Source organism: Nycticebus coucang, chromosome 1 (genome assembly GCF_027406575.1).
Source record: "Nycticebus coucang isolate mNycCou1 chromosome 1, mNycCou1.pri, whole genome shotgun sequence".
In the NCBI taxonomy this organism is placed as follows: domain Eukaryota; kingdom Metazoa; phylum Chordata; class Mammalia; order Primates; family Lorisidae; genus Nycticebus; species Nycticebus coucang.
In genome coordinates this window covers 148,549,801-148,569,661 of record NC_069780.1, presented here as the reverse complement: position 1 = coordinate 148,569,661, position 19,861 = coordinate 148,549,801, and the positions used below count along the sequence as shown (strand labels likewise).

At 36.7% G+C, this 19,861-nt stretch overlaps 1 protein-coding gene across 3 annotated transcripts in view; it reads right to left on the bottom strand.

Annotated features, from left to right (window-relative positions):
* LOC128584991 (cAMP-specific 3',5'-cyclic phosphodiesterase 4D) overlaps positions 1 to 19,861 on the bottom strand; it is a 566,576-nt gene that overhangs the window by 391,579 nt on the left and 155,136 nt on the right. For 2 of the 3 annotated variants that reach the window (XM_053590273.1, XM_053590274.1), the window contains exon 1: positions 12,680 to 14,423. The exons of the other annotated variant lie outside the window; for it this stretch is intronic. In XM_053590273.1, coding sequence (XP_053446248.1) covers positions 12,680 to 12,804 — 125 coding nt within the window. In that variant the 5' untranslated portion in view covers positions 12,805 to 14,423. Of the gene's footprint in view, positions 1 to 12,679; positions 14,424 to 19,861 lie in introns of those variants that run through there. 3 annotated transcript variants of the gene reach the window in all.

The following is a 19,861-nucleotide window of genomic DNA, read 5'->3' as shown; positions in this document are numbered from 1 at the left end:
TTCCTGAAGCAAATTTTACCTATTTCTTTTTGCCTTTAAAATGTGGTACAAGGAAATTTAAAATTACAGAGTGGGTCACATAATATTTCTATAAGCCAGCATTGACCTAAATCCTGAGAAATACATAAAGGAGAGGTCAACTGCATGAGACGAATGGCATGATCAATGAGACAGGTGTTTCCATTTTCCCTTCTAGATCTCTATTTGGGAGAAATGTCTGTAGAGAGTACCAAACTTTTCTTAATTTACGTTGATGGTAAGGTAAGCCTTAGACCTGAATCCATTATTAATCTCCCTGCTCTCTTGTCTGGGTCAACTCTTCCACAATTTTCAGTAAAAAAGACCCACTCTAATTGCCCTTTCTTAGTATATCTTGTATTTGTTTGCCTCTTGAAGAAGAATTATTTTGCTCACAGCTGCTTTCTGTCTTTCAATCACAAGCTCTATCATCAGGCTGAGTCTAGGGCCAATTTTATCAGAGAAGCCTGCAGGATTCCCCAATAAGAACTTCATGGAGATGGCCTAAAAAAACAGGAACTAGAAAACTAGGAGCTATTCAATATCGAAGTACAACCTTGTATGCATGGGTTTTTATAGTATAATAATGAAATCTAAGTTGTGTGTTTGAGAACTGTTGAGAATAATCCAGACACTTCCTATAATCTTAGCACTCTGGGAGGCCAAGTTGGGTGGATGGCTTGAGCTCAGGAGTTCTATACCAGCCTAAGCAAGAGCAAGACCATGTGTCACTAAAAATACAAAAACTAGCCAGAAGTTGTGGCAGGAGTCTATAGTCCCAGCTACTTAAGAGGCTGAGGCAGGAGGAGTGCTTGAGCCTAAGAGTTTGAGGCTGCTGAGAGCTATGATGATGCCACAGCACTCTACCCAGAGTGACAGTCTCACTCTGTCTGAAAAGAAAAAAAAATACAGAGTTATATGTGTAATTAATTAAAGGTAAAAAATTTTAATTAAATGGGAGAAAAGGATGACAGCTAAGAACTTATCAATTTGGAGCACTATAAAAATTAAGAAAATGTCATTTATCAAAGAAAATAATCTAAAACTTCACACATTTTCAGGCATTCAGTGCATATGAAGCAATATGTCCCCAAAGTTAGAATCATCCAGATATTTTAAATTGGTCAGAGTGAACATTTGCTTCATCACCGATTCACCAATGTCAGAAGTAGTAAATCCACATCTCTCGCAAGGTAAAGAGAATAGTGTTTTTCTGTTCTCTATGCCAGGTCTCTTGACATACTTATTAGAGTCTATCCACAGAATAGTTCAGGTCATTGGATTCATAGTCAAATGCCATTAAAAGAAATACTAATAAAAATTATACATACATATTTTTTGATAAATATGTATGGAATATTTCATCCTCCAAGAGATACCTCAAATTTTGAGAATATTGTAAATGAAGTCTTAACACAACAGATAAACTGGTTTACTTCTTTTTAATTTTTACTTAGCATTTAAAAATATTAACTATAACTGTAACAATCCTCTATAAGAAAGATATGAAGCAATCAATTATCTATGAATTTTTATTTGCATATCATATGTGGTATATGTCATGTTAAAAGTATGTATGATATACTAAAGTGCTGTGTCTATAGATTATAGAAATGAGGTCCTCACGTCTATAATGCAAATGAAAAGTAACTTCCCTGGCCAAGAGTATTGGAAAAAAGATAAACAAATCCATTAGAGAGAACATTAAATGCATGAGAAACAGCCTCGGTAAAATAGCCAAGCTTCTGGGAAAATAATGTATCTAAGTACAGATAAAACTGTTTTCAGAACTACTAAATACTCATATCTAAATACTCACAAATACCTACATCTAGCCAAAGAAGACAACCGTGAGCCTATTGAATTTCCAGTAAAAAAAATGTTTGGTTAAAAATAAAAAGCTATTTTACCTTTGTAAAGAGCAAGTAACATAATAGAAAATGAAAGAACACATAAGCTCATGGCTGATTTTCACTGTGTAGCCATAAACATATTTCCTTCCAGTGACGGGGAACAGCACTTCTTTTTGTCCGTTTCTTTTCTGTTCTCTTCGTTAATTCCAAAATTATGTAATTTTATCCATAGTGAACAGACCTCTAAGTAGTCAACTGGTTTTGGCTAATTCCTGGTGGTTGTACCAGGTAAACATCCATATTTATTGTTGAGAATGTAATTGAAAGGTAAATTGGTATCGGATCATCTCAGGCTCATTCTGAAGATCTGCTTTTTGTAAACATTTGTTGGTTAAATTCAGGATTCAAACCAGGACTAATGATGAGTTGATTTTTTTAAATTAAAAATTAATGGTCAGTTTAAAAATAAAGGTCATTTTACAAAACACTTGCAATATATGTATCTTTAAATTTACCCAAGGTCAGAGTGATCTCAGCAATAAAATATTGAGCTATAAAGTCTGAGGTATTTTGGACATTTTTTGTTAATTATTTATCTTCTATTTAAGCTGCAGTGAAAAGGTCTCCACAATATAGCACAAAATGGAAGCCATGTTCTGAATTAGAAACAAAGAAAAAAAGGGATTGATTTGTAACACTGAAAACCATTAAGCAATGACTGTTAAATCTAAATCCAATCCACAAATGGAGATTTTTCCCTCAAGAAAATCGTTTTGGCCATCTTGTCTTCACGTCTCCAACCCCGACAGCTCTTTGTCTGATATTTGTCTGCTTATTTCCATTCACTGGTCCTGCCAAATTCTCAAAATCAGTTTGTTCATCAATAACTCATTATCTTCATTCTCAAGACGCCATTCCTCTTCCTAATCCCTATTTCTGTCAATTGTGCGACCCTCTCACAGAAATCCAGGCTTCACCCTGGTGTCCAGGCATCCTCCTGGAAACAGCTTCTCTTCCTTCTCACACTGGCTTTCAACTCTTTCCAATCCCTCCGCCATGAACACTCCCTCCTAGTCACTCTGTTTACTCATGCGTCATTCCACATTAGGCCCCAATGTCCTGTTCTTTTTGAAAAATGACAACAAGAAACACTTACTTTTGCTGATAATTTTTTATACAGCCGTTGCAGAAAATATAGAATTTAAAAAGAATTACTAAAAAGCAATACCGTAGTCCCTCACCTATGTTTAGTTACTAACTTACGGTCTCCAGAGCAGATTCTTGCTATGTTCCCCTTCGATTCTCCTTACTTCGACCTCCTGCTGTTCCCAGATATGTCTAATTCCTGCCACTTTATTTTTTTTTTTTTTAAGCAAAAGTACATTCATAGGACTCCCTTATTTAAAAGTGGTTAATAGATCACCTTGGTTTAGAACATATCCCTTGCTTAATTTTCATGACCCTAAAAATACAGTCTCATTCTCCCTTTCCAATTTTATTTCACATGATTGCTTCTTAAATCCATTAAGTTTTGACCACACTCAATATTTTTCCTATAAATGTTTATTTCCCCACCTCCGTGCCTTTGCCAAATTGTTCTCCAAGTCTGAGATGCTCTTCCCCCTCAATTTTACATTACTAAATGAAAACCCTAAGATAAAATACCATTTTGCCTAGGAGGCAGTCTATGATACCCCCAGTTGGAAGTAAACTCTTCCTTCTCAGAGTATCAATATATTTTACTTATACTTTTTTCATGCTGCTTAACAGAAACAGCACAAAATTCAGAGTCAGAAGACTGAGGATTGGGTCTCAATTCTACTGTTTGACTAACTGTATTGCCTTGAAAGAGACCTTTAAACCCTCTGGATCTCAGTATTCTCACCAGATGATGTGATGCTCAAAGACGCATGAAAATGTATTTTGTAAACTGCAAAGTGCTGTATAATGTGAGTTCCTTCCCTGCCAGTCATCCTGTTTGTGGCACTGCCTTTGGGAAGAATGCCTCATCCTCTTTCATGACCTAATTCGTAAGACCTACCCTGACTAGTCCAGCTGGTGGTGGTGTTGGGACCCATGTGCTCCTAAAGGCCTACTAAAGTCCTTGCATAGTTGTAATTTATTCTTTTCCTTGGATTCTTGCCTGAGCAGTTAGACTTTGATCTTTTTGCACGCTGAGAATTTGTCTTTCTTACTTTTGCCTTCCTAGCAGAGGACTTTGAACTCAGTTTCTGTTCAGTAAATGTTTGCTGAACAAATGAATGCATGAGTGAACAAATGAATGAAGGTACTGACAGCTCTATCTTGTGGGAAATCTACTTACGTGTAGTACTTGTCATCTCCCCTTAGAATGGAAGCTCCAAGAGAGTGGGGTTTTTGTGTGATCCATCTCTGTATCCTTAAAGTTGCACGTCCATTATATGGAATAAATACTTGTAGAAAGCAAGATAGAAAAAGGTAGCTAAACCGGGTCGTGCAGCGGGATGCTCCTGTGCACAGGAGTTTCCTGGAAGACTGTTACTTTTCTGGAGTGCACGCAATCTTATATCTGTTTAACTCACAAATGAGATTAATCATATTTACTATTGATGTTGGAGTTTCTTCTCAAATTGAATAAAAGAGTATCAATAAAGTTTTATATAACTTTTTAATAATCTTTTGTGGGTACAGCTGCATAAATATCAGTGGAATCATATCTTACTTAAGTTCTAACATTAGGCCTATGGTAAAAATCTGGTATAGTCAACATCATCATGGAGAGTCCCTCGAATCACCCCAGTGTAAACCAAGATACCCACACGAAACGTGCCTATGGGGACAAAGATGACACAGAGTGGCAGATTCACACACCCACCTTACGTTATACGCCAGAGGTAAGTGGAGCGAGTGGAATCCGTCTATTTAAACTGTTACTTCTCCCTTTCCCATCTCTCCTATTTTGTTGAGTGAATATGTGTGTATTTGCATTATGAAGTGCTTGGTTAGCACGAGCCTGCTGAGTATATGCAAAATCTCTCAATAGTCTGGAAAGATTAATGGGTCTGTTTAAACCTCAAAAATCCCTTAAACTTAACCCCAATCATCCCCATTAGAACTTCAATCTGAGTTTTGACACAGCGTGTTTAGTGTTGTGTAGTGAAAAGGTTAACTTAGCTTTTAAAACTGCCAGTGATGCAAAGGTTAATGCTCATCTTCCTGTGTTTTGAGTGATTCTGAACATACACTGAATGTGTATGAGACAATGGCAACCCCAGGGCTAGGATGTCCTGCTTCCATAGAACTCATCCTACAGGATTCCTGGAATCTGTCAGCCTTAGGAATCAAGTGAGTTTTATCCCAAATGGAAGAACACTTTAAAAAAAAAAAAAGAAAAAAAAAATCAGACAGAAGCCCGTTAAACTGGCAAGAACTCCTTTGCGAGCAGAGAATGAAACCTACCATAAGTAACAGAAAGGGGGAATTAGATCATGTTACTTTTGATATCACAGCCACTGGATTACTAATACACACGCAAAAAAAAGAAACTCAAAGAGAACAAAGAGCTGCTGGTATTCATAATGTTCTTGTTATATACATGATGGATTACCATGGTAACACCACTATCACATGACTCATCTTACATCGGGTCCCAGCATACACTGTTCAAAAATAACAGCACAAACAAGAGCACATATTTTCAGTCACAGTGGCAGGGTTAGGAAAACTGTATATCCTTCATAAAGGTACAAAGAATAATTTATGATTGTTCAACAGACTTTCAGACTGCGAAGTGTGTGTGCACGCACATGCACGTGTGTGTTTCTAACTTTTGCCTGGATTAAAAATCAATGACCAAAAATCAAACGCCACATGCTTCCAGTAATCCCCCATATATTACGACAAATTGAAAGTTATGCATCCTGTGAGCTGATTTGCTGTGAGTTCTCATGCAATCAGAAGCTCAGATTTCATGAAATCTTAGGAAAAATTGGAAAGTTTTCATAGCTATTGCTCAGAAGGCAACATCACAAAGGTAGAAGTTGTATTTTTATGCTTGAGGTCAATTACAAAACTTTGGAATAGAGTACCGATTACCAAAAGGGTTTTGGTACAATTTACTAGTACTGTAGAAATGTGGATATCACTATAGCAATAAATACAAACAAACAAACTCACAGCAAACCCTTTTGGGTGAATTATATGGAAACCAGCAATGTGGAAATCACTTAGGAGGCTCTGACAGCATTTTACATTCATTGGCAGCATCAATAAAGACAGAGTAGAAGGGAGTGATGTGAAAATTGAATAGGTGAGCTACATGATGAGACAGAAGGGTAAGAAAAAGAAGGTGACTAAATAACTCTCATGTTTGTGGGTAACTAGGAAATAATCCATCAGACCAAGGAAGGGAAGAAAAAGATTAGGTTTTAAGCAAAAGATGATGAGTTCAATTTTGGTCACGAGGACAACTGACAAAATTTTCAAGAAGTGTAGTACAAATTTAAAGCGGAAGAGTGGGCTTAAGATGTGTGTTCAGAGGTTGCTGAAATGAATTTAGTGTTTTTCCAAAAGGGTGCACATTTATTTACCATCTCTGATTGCTTTCTTATTCCCAGGTGGAAAAATGGATTTTATAGGAATTTCCTGAATCCCTATGATGTATCGGTCTCTACAAAGCACTAGACACATTGTGGTTTAAAAAACAGATTTGGATCCTGTTCTTATGATCCTATGATTGAATGTAGGAGGAGATCTTTAGACAAACAAACTACATAAATATGTGATTGCACTTGTGAGAACTGTTCAAAAGGAGACAAGAGCCCAATAAGTGTATAAAAATAGGTTCCTGACATAGTCTGAGAGTTTGGAGAATGCTTCCCTGGGGATGAGTAACAACACACGCTCCTGAGAACATTAAGTGAAGCTTGACCATCTTTTGAAATTCACAACACATTCCTTCTCGTCTGAGAAATGACCATCTTTCCTTTGAACCTCTGCAATACCCTTCTCATCAAATTTCTCTCTAGGGTACTTCTCTTTATCACCCCTGGCAAAATTCTCTTCCTTGCTAGAGCAGCTTTCTTTGCTGTAAATGCTGTAAAACCCAGCATTACAGATCAAGTCCAAATGACCACCCATGTTTCATAGGTCATCAGTAGAATGATTTGCCAAACCTGTTTTTTGCCTTGGTTTCATCTAGACCTTCTATGTAAATATATATTCTCTTTGATAGCAAGATGCCATCCTGAGTCTGGGGAGCTTTGTCAGCATTCACTACTTCATTTATCATTGCTTACAAAGTAAAATAATAGGTGATAATAGAAGGTTTTCTTTTGTAGTTCAAGTTTATCTGTGTATAACTTTGTCTAATACAAGGGCAAAGCCATGGAAAACTAAAGAAAAAGTTTTAAAAGGTGGTTAAATAGTTCAGTGTTTCTAATTGTGTACAGAATTGTGACTAATGTGTTGCATTAGTCTCCTGTACATCACTAGTGCCAAACATTCCAAATACTTGAGTGAGTACCATTCCACTCCTTTTGTCAAAGGAGAGAATGCGCAGCCAGGTGGTGTGAGAATGCTGAAGATATGGAGAAGAACCAAGCTTAACATTCATGACTGTTTTTATTAATCCCCAGCAGTCGGGAGTGGATTAGAAAACTGACCATTTCCTTTTGGAACCATATCACTTGGAAAATATTGGACCATATCAGTTGGAAAATATTACCTACTGTTTATTTCAATGTTTTAAAATCCTCAATGACAGGACACAAAGAATATATTTTTAAGTTTGGCTGCCAATGAATAGATTCATAAGTCAAATAATCACTAGTTATCTCCAAAGTAAAAATGGAGAATTGTTTGGTTAACTCACATTTCAAGAGGCGTAATCTCCCTAGCTTACTTTCTCCACTTTATTTTTGCCACCCCCCTCCCCGCCTCATTACCCTTCAGACACCTTCCCCTTTTAGTGTCTTTCACATTCACTCTGGGCTTCCGTTCACATGCTTCTCAGTAAGGCATGTTGTTAGTCAGCCTTGGGCCTCATCATCCCCAGGGAAACATTCTCCAAATGCTCAGACGATGTGAGGTGCCTATTTCTATGTTCTTGTTGGGTCCTTGTCTCCCTTTGAGCAGGTCTCACAATTGGAATCACATATTTAAGTATAATCACATATTTAAGTAATTAAACTGTCCCTGTCACGATTTCACACGGCCTGGTTCTTTTGGTGTAGGGATTCTTTCTTTTCCATTCCAATTTATGCAGCCTATCATTGCCAGATTCTTCTTTCTAAAACAACAGTTTCCATTTTGCCACTCTTAAAGAGAAGGAAAGATAGAAAATATGTAAATAATTGGGATTCCTTATGATATTGCAATAACAGACATAGAAAAAAAGAAAAGATAGAAAATATGTAAATAATTGGGATTCCTTATGATAACACAATAACTGACATAGAAAAAAAGGAAAACAGCTAGTTAAAGGAGGTAATTTCATTTGGAAATAGGCAATTATACAAGATTTAATGAAAAAGATCTAGGGGATGAGTTAGGATTTATCATAAAGGAGAGAATGGAAATCTAGGCCAAATATAGGTATAGTTAGTAGTTCTTTATACCTAAAATATAGAGTATAAACTGGTGACAAGGGCAATTTACAGGGATAGAGAAATGTAGAAAGGAAGTAGATCATGATGGTTTGGAATTTGGCTTTTTTTTTCTTTTTTGTAGGCACAAAGCTAGTGGCGTAAGCATGAAAACATCAAGATCACCTTTTAGAAAATGGCACTGTGGATGACAGTCAGTAGAGGATGACAACGGAATAAAGAGACCAGTTATGAGGCTGCCAGTTTTCAGACAAGAATAGATGAGGGCTAACTCCAGGATGGGAGCAGTGGGGATAGTAACAAAGGGTGAGGCAAAGGAGCAAAAATGCACCTGCAAATGGATAGTGGCAGAACGTTTAGGCTGCGGGAAAGGAAGCATTTAGGACTTCAGTGCCCATGGCATGGACTGTTGAGGACATGCAAGACAGGATGAGGCCTAAAATAATATGCAAGTTTAGTTTCTAATATACTGAGTTAGAGCTCTCTAGAGCGCTATAAGCAGTTGGATAGACAGCTCTGTATTGTGAAGACAGTCGAGAGTTGGAGATAGACATTCAAGTTAGAGCTGTTCCTGCCAATTATTTTTACCCAGATGTATGGAGGTTTAGAACAAATTCTGAGGATAATTAGAAGTTTTATTTAAAGTGAAAAGAAGGGCTTTTGGTCAAAGGAAATGCTCCCCTTTCCCTCATAGTTTTCCCTTTATAAAATTTGCTCTTTGCTATTAGGATGAGGTGGTTATGATGAAAACAAACGTCTTTCCTACGTGGTCACAATTAATGGGACCATACATCATGGTGTTCACATCATGGTGTTCATAGGCATGGGGATGGTGGTGAGAGTTCACTAGAGCTTCATACACCAGGCCAATGGGATGGTCAATTTTTATCTACTATCCTCTATGTAATTTTGCCTAGTATTTTTCACCTCACCTTGAAAAGGAGGCCAATGTTTATCACCTACCCTGGAGCTACAAGGACATACTACATTTATTTAGTTTCTTTAATGAAATCTTAGTAGTACCTCTAATGAAAGAATAATAAGCCCTAAAAATGTAATAAAGCTGCTCCTTCAGACAGATCGGAATATAGGCCAGCATGAATTACTGACTACATTAAATTGTTTTAAAAGTGTGGCACTTGTTTATTTTTAGCTAGGCTAACAAAGCATTATCTAGTAGTAATGTCTTGTTATCTATCTTCTTACCACAAGAAAGGTAAGAGAAAGTATTTTCATAAATATATTAAAAGTATCAGTTGTCTCCATGTAAATAAAGGTCTTCAAAGCTACCCAAGTACTCCCTAATCCAATTTGTTTACATAAGGTTTTCTCAACCTCAGGGCTTATTGACGTTTTGGATCAAATAATTCTTTGTTGTAAGAGGCTGCCCTGTGTACTGTGGGATATTCAGCAATATCCTGTCCTTTACCTACTTTATAGCATTAGCCACACCTCCCACTCACTACAAGGAAACATGTCTCTAGAGATTGCCAAGTCTAGATGGGTGAGAGTATGGTACAAGAGCCACACTACATCTTATTTTTAAATCTTTGTATTAAAATTGAGACACCCAATTTTTATAACATTAAAAGGAAACTGTATTTCTTACACATGAAAGCAGAGGCCTAGAATTTGAGGAGGCTACCAAAAATTAAAAGGAAAACATTTTAAATCTCAAATACAGTAAATGATAATCACAGATGGTAGGGTTGTCATTTTCTAAAATGTTAAGCTTAATTAAGACTTAGTAGCGTTAACTGCTTTGCTAAAGATGTCATTGCTGTACTTGAAATAAAAAAATTAAATATGAAATGACCATGTGGTCACCACACTTCTAATAGAGCTAATTTCCAATTTGGAAATTACTTCCCTGGGTTTCAAGGCAAACATGGTATTCTTTCAATAAGTCATTATTTTATAAGGATAGATTTAGATTTAAATTGAACTATATTTTGCATTTATATATTAGATTTCCTATTTTATTCTCTCCATGGATGTTAGTGAAAAGCCATATTTCTTTTTATCACCCTGAGCTTATGTTTCATTGAGTAGGTTAAAATGTCAACATACAGCTCCTCTTCCTAAGATGTTTCCTTCCTCTTTTTCTTTCTTACAATTTTTTTTTTTTTTGTAATTAGAAAAGCGATTTTCTTTCTACCAAAAAGCACAACTGTGACCATATGAAATAAACATAAACAGGCTGCTTCAGAGAAATCTTAGTCCCAGCAAGGATCCTAAAAATGAAACCATTGAATTTGGGATAGATTTTAGTGAATCTAGGGAGATGACCCACCATTTACAGGTGAATTGTTTTCTCAATACATTACAAAGAAGTTAAGGTTTTAAAATTAACAACTTGAAAACAGTGAGTTACAAAATAAAAAAATTCTCTATAATTTAGATGTTCTTTTTTTAAATTTACATTTTTTTTTTTAAATTTGGATGTTCTTGATTCACTCGTCCACTCCCTCCAACCACTGTTTTCATTATATGTTTGTCGCCACAGTTGTACTTCCATGGGATGAGAATCCTAGATGTAATAATTTAAGTAAATCTTTTACACAAAAAGTCATTTCACTGACTTACATGCTGGATATAAGCAATGTATTACACTCAAACATTAAGTTAGATCTGGTATTTTTACAGATTCTGAGGTCTGTGCTATAAAATACTGGTTACTATAAAATAGCTTTCAAAAATACTTGCTGGCAAAATATATTTTTTTAAAATTTAAAAATTTAAAAATATATTTGTTAAAAATGTATTTGTTATAAAAATATATTTGTGATATTATAAATGTATAATTTATAAATTTAAAAATATATATGTTTAAAAATGTTAAAACTAATCGGGATATATCTGAAATTTCCTGGGTACACACATGCACACAACCACTTAAATAAAAACATAATTACACTGACTACACAGAAAGTTGATTACTTTAAAGCAGAAAAACTACCGTTAACACAAATGGGACACAGAAAATATGCATGATACGGGCAACTTGCAGGGGTCTGTAGTATCACCCTGCTAACCAGAGAAGGGGCTGAGGTAACTGACAGCTACTGAGCCAGGTCAGGGGTCTGAGTGTACCTGAAAATAACCATTTGTTGCTGCTAGCCTCTTAAAGTCAAATGATGCTAGAGCTGGGCAGAGAAGCATTTGTACTCTGGTGAAAAGAAGGAAATATTCACCCTCACAAATATAAAAATGCTTATTCTCATCAAATCAAAAAATCATTTTTACAGTCAAGAAACTAAGCCCAAGGCATTTCTGAAGGTCTGCAAACCTGTTTTGTTTTTAAATTTCTCATGAAGGAACTTAATCATGTTCTTTCATGTTTATAATAAGGTCAAATGTGGGAAAATGTGTGCTTAGGGTAGGTCAGGCTGTGTGTATATAATTAGAGAAAGAAAAATACACGAGTAAAATGATGGTAATAGCGTCAAGTCAGATTCATTGCTTTTAGAATTTTGAATTTTCATTCTGGGAATTCAAAAAGCAGGGGCTGAGGTAACTGATGTTTTCAAATTTTCAAAACTGAAATTTTCACAGGCAGAATAAAAGACCTTTATGAAATGCTTCTGAATTTCATTGTTAATTGCTGAATGAAACGGTTTTGCATAAAACCCAAACTGAGGGCTGATTTTTGGACACAGTAGTCGAATACATCATTCCTATTATGATGTTGTATAAAAAGGCTGGACGGTAAAGGCTGATCTAAAATGATAGCTGCTTTATAGGAAATATATTTATATATACATATAAACCCTGCTCTGGCCTCCCCAGTGGCCACATGAAAATGACTGCTGATTATAGAATGATTACACATCTGTTGCACCTTGGCATTTTTTAAAGGAGTGTTATATATAGATGATGAGCTATTTGGCATCTAATAGCTATTAATAAACATATCCATTATTTGGCAAAATCCTCTTTCAAATTCTCATCGTGGATGATTCTGATGGTAACACAAACATTAACAGTATCTCAAATTCTTATAATCTACAGACCTTGAAACCAGATTAGCTTTTGCTAAATAGCTAAACTCAGAATATTTCCAGCTTTCCTCTCTGGTTAATTTTTTTCTAACTATCCAGTATGCCAAATTGAAAAACTCACCTCTCACCCTGACCCTCCCAGCTCAGCAAACCTCCAAAGTAGTTATCAAAGGGCAAGAAAACAAATTTTCACTGACAAACAACTAGAAAGGAAAGCAGTTACCGTCTCCTCTGCGGCTTAATATCAATTGGCTTGTTGATTGCAAAAGGCGATCCATGACCAGAAGGACTTCGGAATCGAGCCACCTTCCCCAGAGTTAGGTACTCACAGCCGGTTGGCAAACTCATTATATCCAGAAGGCCAGAAGCAAAAGCAAAGCTTGGTAGTCAGACCAGCATTCCTGGGAAGGCTGGAAAGAACTGTCGGATAATGGATTTCAGACATATGTTGCTCACTGGTCGCCGGGTGCTTCTTTTCTTCAAAAGTAAATGTGTGTTTCTCAGAGGCTCCACACGCTACCTTGTTTTCTGTTCATGGATACGGGAAGCTTGTTGCTTATTTCTAACCAGGCTTGTGCTGTGACCAATTATTGGCTGAGCAGATGAAGTACAAATTCTGTAGCTCCACAAAAGCCTGTTTCCAGTCAGAGTAAATCTGGGAGTAGGCAAAAAGGCTTAATCCATTTTTGTATAACGTCTAAAAGAGCATGAAGCGAATGTAGCAGTGGTTGAGTAAAGAGAGTTATTTACCTGTATAGCACGCATGCATCAGATGGGAAGGGAATAATCAATTCTTTGCTACATTTTCAAAGGAGAAAAACTAGCCACTCAGAAGATGAGATGGGCACATGGAAATGATTATGGGTGGTTTTCCAATTTTCTGGTCAAAAAATTGTGGGTTCCTGTTCATAAACTACCATTTACAATAGAACTGAACTCAGCCTCTCGGGATCATAAAAAAATGTAAGCAAAAGTCTTTGTGTACTAACACTTGGAATATGACACTGATTTTTTTCCTTGTTAGAAACATTCTCTCAGAAATGCAGCCTCTACCTGCTCTTTAGACAAAGATCTACTGAAAAACTGATGGTGAATTTTACTAATTCTCTGTAAGCTTTGTTTTTCCATAACAGTGAAAGATAAGTTGGACAAATCAGAACTGTTACCAAGCAATCCTACCTGAGGCAGCAGAGCCTCAGAGAAATGTCACAGCTTTAATTAGCCTACCACTTTACTAGTCCTCACTCCATTTTCTAGAATTATAGCAACAAAATCACAGAGGCCCTTGAATATAGCCTCAAAATAACCCTGTTCAGAACACTGTGCAGAATAATTTTTATATTTTAAAAAATGATTGCTTATCCACAATTTGAATCTACACACCAGTGTATTTAAGAGTCTTGGGACCTGAGCAAACATAAAGTGTGTTGAGCAAAGCTATATTTTTGTTCTCCAGGGGTCAAATCCAGATACTGTTTGGGTTTAAATAGCAGATACTGCTTAAATTCAGAAATGTTAAGTTTGAAAGGGCAGATAATTTGATAGTTTTTATTCAATAATTGAATCAAAATGAATAGTTTCTATTCAATAATTTTCCTTTTACATTTTGTTTTTTAATTTAAAAAATAATACATGTTTATTTTAGCATGTGACACAGGCATGTATAAATAAAAGAACTTACTGTCTTTTCTTTCCCATTAATCCCTCCATTTACATTTATATTTATTCAACCAAATATATATGTGTGTGTGTGTATTGTACATAGACACACACATATAAGGTTTTCCTTCCTTTTTGTGTAACGCAGACTTATATTAAATACAATTCCCTATAAACATTTTTGTACATATATAATATCATGAACCTTTTTTTAATCAATGCATAGAGATCTAATGTGCTCTATTTAATAGTTGAATAAGATTCCATAGCACAGATGTACTATTATTTATTCAACCATTCATTTATTGACAGACATATAATTCTGGACTTCTGTGAACAATAAACAATTATTAATATATTCTTACTGATTGGTGCTTTTGGTTCTGAAAATGGGTTGCTAGACCACAAATTGTGTGCATTTTTCCCTTTATTAGGCTATGGCCAAATTTCCATATCCATAGTCATAGGAAGATGTCAATTTCTCTACACTCATGATAACACCGTCTGTTGATATTCAAGTCCATTTCTTTAAAGCACTTAAAAAATGGTAACCAGCTCTCCAAAGTATTCAGTGATGGCATACCATTCTTGTTAAAATGAAACTCTCATGAAGTTGCCTACAAAGGTACGGCCAGCCTACCTCAACTGAAATATACCAGAACAAAGAAATGGTTTAGAAAGACTTTGCCCAGATGTGCAAAGGCAGAAGTCTGGAATCTCATCAGAATGAGAGAGTATTCCAAGCCAAGTAAGTAAATAGTCAGTAAATAAATTTTGATTAATTTGTGTAATTAGGGAGATAGTAAATATAGAGGAAGTCCTGCTATTTTCCCTTTGTATTTTTCTGAACCAGGATACTATTTTGTAAATATAAAGGAAGTCCTGCTATTTTTCCCTTTATATTTTTCTGAATCAGGATACTGTTTCGTAATTGGGGTAAACATCATTAATTGTACAATGTCAAGGTAGAGAGTGCCTAATGAATGTCAACTCCCTGTGATGTATGTGACTGTGTAATTTATAGCCTTAAGAGGCCCTTATGACCTATTTGAGAGTCTTAAGAACAAAAGCACAATAAAGCATGTTTACCTACAAGCTAATTTAGGAAGAGTAATAATCAGAAACCGAAGAGTAAGACACAATCCTCTATGGAAGAGAAAAATATGTGTCCTCTGATGAGTAAAATTCCATGGTTTTCTTAGCAGAGGCATTTTTTCCTTGCACCGGGCAATGATTTACCAAGAGCCTGGCAGAGGTCCCTAGGGATTATTTGTACTTAAATTGGGATAAGAGGGGATTACCGCTCAAATCCAACCTGCCAAGTATCCAGAATCTACGAGAACTCTGGCCAATGAGCAGGGTGTGGCCTTTGAGGGAAAATAGAATGTTCTTATCTTCAACAATTCTCTGTTTCTGGGGACAGGTAATTGGGGACTTCATCTTTGGGAAAATAAAAACACATTGGACAGTTTAATTTCATCTAAAGATTAGAATCCCAGTCTGTAGCAGGCCTACCCCCAAATAGGGATCAAATCTCACTAAGGGATGACCAGACCCACCCACCTATGCTTTGTTTGATTTGACTATTAGGATTTTTGTGGTAGACAGGTATGAGGTCTAGCACAAATCTCATTGTCATTCCTATGATTTTAGGCTCTGAAGAACATTTTTAAGAGGGAACAAATTATATTAAGTATCTGGAACATCAATTTTACTCATCAGAAAACACATGTATATCTGCCATAAAGGTTCGTGTTTTACTCTGCAGTTTCTGATTGTTACCCCTTAAGAAATTCTTATGTGAAGCAGCTCTATCCTCTACTACTGGACAGACTCCTCCTAAATTAGTTTGCAGGTAAAAATACTTTATTCTACTTTTGTTCTTGAGACTCTCAAATAAAGGAGTAGGTCATACGCTCAAAAACTGTATACTAGAAGTTGCAATACAAGTAATATCCTGCATAGCAATTAAAAGCAATTGCTAGCAAGCCATAATTTGAGGCCATAGGACTTTTCTTCTAATAATTGTAATAATATTTATTAAGGAAGATTCTTTCAGCCCTTAGCTCTACCCTGGCCTGCATTTGGCAATTTGAAAAACTGGAGGAACTTCTTTAGGAGAGGAAAATACCTGCTTACGGCCATATCTGAACTGACTGAACCTTTTCCCTTGCCTGTGGCTGGGAAAGATTCCCTCCCGCCCCAGACCGTATGTCCTTGGCCTGTGCCCAGACTGAAGAGCAATGCTGCTAGGGGCTCTAATCTGCCCTCAACGCTCTGGGCTCTTCATGATTCTGGCCTCCACACTTCCTGGTCAATACACCTAATCAGGTAGCTTTAAATATTTATGTTCCGAAAAACTGCCACACCATTATCTAGAGTCCACATCTTTCTGCTATTTTTATCAACTGCTCATGAGAAAATTCCATTTGGAAGTCCTCCAGCTGCCTTTTTTGAGCGTTTACAATGTAATTCACATCAACTCTCTTTTCCTATCTCCCCAAACACATTTTTTACATATTCTCTGTTACTACCACCATTTAGCCAATAATCCGACAATCACTGCTAATCAAGCTACAAATCCTGGAGACTTGAGTAATAGGGACAGTAACAACAAGGCTGATTATAACAATAGATTACTGAGAACACGGATCAGATGCATTCAGTCTGCCAGGCACTGTGCTTGACAGCAATCAGCTCATTTAGTCCTCATCAAATGAGTGGAGCAATATTATTAGACTCATTTTTCAGACATGGAAAACGCAACTGAGGGATTACGACGCACACCGTAGGTCACACAGACTGTTAAGTTGCGGGGGTTAGAGTTAGGACCCAGTTACTTTGGCTTCAGAGACCAAACTACGTGCTCTGCTTCTCTGCACGTTGTACTTCCCTTCGTGTCTCCCTCCTTGGCCCCCCTCCTGTTCTACCTGGAGTTAACACTTTCACTTTGCCCTCCTCCAGTCTATCCTTCCCTTGCCTGCCATGATCATTTTAAACCAGAAATCTGAACATGTGAGCCGCTTGCTTAAAGTCATCCATTGAATCCCTTTCACTCTAGCAATAAAGTTCAAAATTTAAATTCCAAAACTCAGCCCAGAGATGCTCTGTGGCCTTGCTCTCCCCTCCTCTTCTGCATCAGCCACAAGTAACTTGGTAATGTTCTTTCTCCACCCAGCCTGCTCTTCCCAGACGATCAGCACTCTCACCAGAACACTTTCTCTCCTTCCTCGGCTAATTCCTTTTACACGCCATCTCTTCCAAAAAACATTCTCCACTCTTCAGCTTTACTTAGAGGCCTCTCATCTATTCCAAGTATAACTCTAGTGCACTCTTTCATAGTTATTCATACATTTATACATTTATAACTATTCCCCATGGCACTATAGGTTCTTGATGGCAGGACTTCTATCTGATTGGACTCTGTAATCCCAGCACCTAAAACAACACTTTCTTATTAAATAAGATAGCTGACATCATAAAAAGCTGATGTTCCAAAGACCTACCCAGCTCTTCCCTTAACTCCCTCCTCTGCTTCTCTCCCCAGAAAAATAACTAAAAATATTAACTATTAAAATGAATGGAACGTAGTGAAGCTGTTTTGTATATGCTATCAAATGGAAATATTTTGCAAAGAATACCCACTGGAACATGGGAGAAATGTCTTTTCTCAAGGATCAAGGGATGGATATAGGTTTCACTGGAGGCAATGAATATGTGCCTGCCTGGGCTTACAGCTTTAATTCAATAAATAAAAATGTTCAAACTAGTTATTTTAACCCTTGAATAAGCACAGTGTTATGCCTTAAGCACAGTATTCATGTTCTGTTTTGAGAACTAACTGGCAACTTAAAAATTAATTAATTAGTTAGTCAATAATCTTCTATTAAGAGCCAGCTACCTAATCTACTTCTTAAACTTTGCAGATATTACACTTCACACAGTCTCATATACAATGGCTATAATAAGAAGGAAATGCTATGAGTGCAGATGAAGATTTAACTATCAGGAAGGCTGCCATAGTGTTTTCTAAAATAATAAAAAGATGTAAACATCCTTAATGTCCAAATACTTAAATAAGATATGAAATAGCCAACCAATGTGGATATTATAAATCCACTGAAATCATGATATTGAAAAACTTCCCTTGGTACTTAACCAAAGGGGTAAAAACTTACATTCGCACAGAAGTCTTCATCAATTGAAACGTATGTACTATTCTGGTGGTACACTTTGACATACAAAGTGTTACTTGGAAATTTAATTAGCATATCTTGATTCCCTCAGATTATAAAAACCATTAAGACCGAATTGTATCTCTTTTCAAATTGAAAGAGCAGAAGACCCATAAATCAGCTAGTCAGCAGACTTTATGACAAGGATAACTTTTACTTAAATCAATCAACTGCTTCATTTTTATAAGAACATGTAAGTTGGAGATGAATGAATCATAGATTCTTGTCTTTTTAAATCTTCATTCTCCATCTAATGAAGTCCCATGAACAGCAATTTCACTCAGAATATTTTTTTAATCTATTAACTGTCAATTCCTCAAAAGCCCAGCAGACACCTGTTGTGATCACAGAAAATTAAGTTTCAGACCTACTAGAGGAAAGGAGGTGAACACTGGGACAGAGGCCTTAGAGGAGGCTAGTGCAGCAAGTAGCCAAATAAGTTGTGTTGTTGTCAGTGTTGTTGAACCCAGGCACAGGAAAGCAGGCCTGGTCCAAGTGCCCTTTACTAGGGACAGGAAATTGTGTTGGTTTCAGTTATTACATTTGACCAAAAAAGCCCACAATTACAGATAATCTTTTCTCAACAAACCTATTATACATCAAAAGTTTAGGCTGAGCTAAAGTAGCAACAAAACCAACTGAATAAAATGATGCCCATTCATCGAAGTTTCAGGTAGGCCCACACAATTCATATCTCCAAGTTCTTTATAAGCTGTTTGAATGTTACATGGAGTGGCATTTTGCTTTAGAATATATGGAAATGGAAACAAATGAGTTTAATATACACAACAGGCTTTGACAACATGACTTCTTTGACAGATGTCCTATACTACTTCCCACACTTCCATCCTTAAAAAGCACAGTCGACTTGCCAAGATGTAAACTGTTGCCAACGTTCAGCTGCAAAAGAGTTTCCAACAGTAGGAACTAGTACAAAGAATTAAAATACTTTAAGCTTATTTTCTTTTCTTTTTTTTTTTTTGTAGAGACGGAGTCTCACTTTATGGCCCTCGGTAGAGTGCCATGGCATCACACAGCTCACAGCAACCTCCAACTCCTGGGCTTAAGCAATTTTCTTGCTTCAGCCTCCCGAGTAGCTGGGACTACAGGCGCCCACCACAAGGCCCAGCTATTTTTTGGTTGCAGTTCAGCCGGGGCCAGGTTTGAACCCGCCACCCTCGTATATGGGGCCGGCGCCTTACCAACTGAGCCACAGGCGCCGCCCCTTTAAGCTTATTTTCAAATAACGAAATGTCTTGTATCATTTGTATCATTATAAAGTCAGATAAAAAATAATCGTGCTGTAAGTTCTTGGTCTGTCAACTAGCTGGTTGAGCAAAGAAGCAGTGTCCTTGATAAACAAGGCTCTATATTTGGTTTTCGGATGATTTTTAAAAATCTGTTAATTCATTCTTCTGCCCCAGCCAGCCAGCCAGCCAGGCAACATTAGTTGAGCATTATATATATACACATACACACACACAAGAAGTGGATTAAATCACATAATTCAT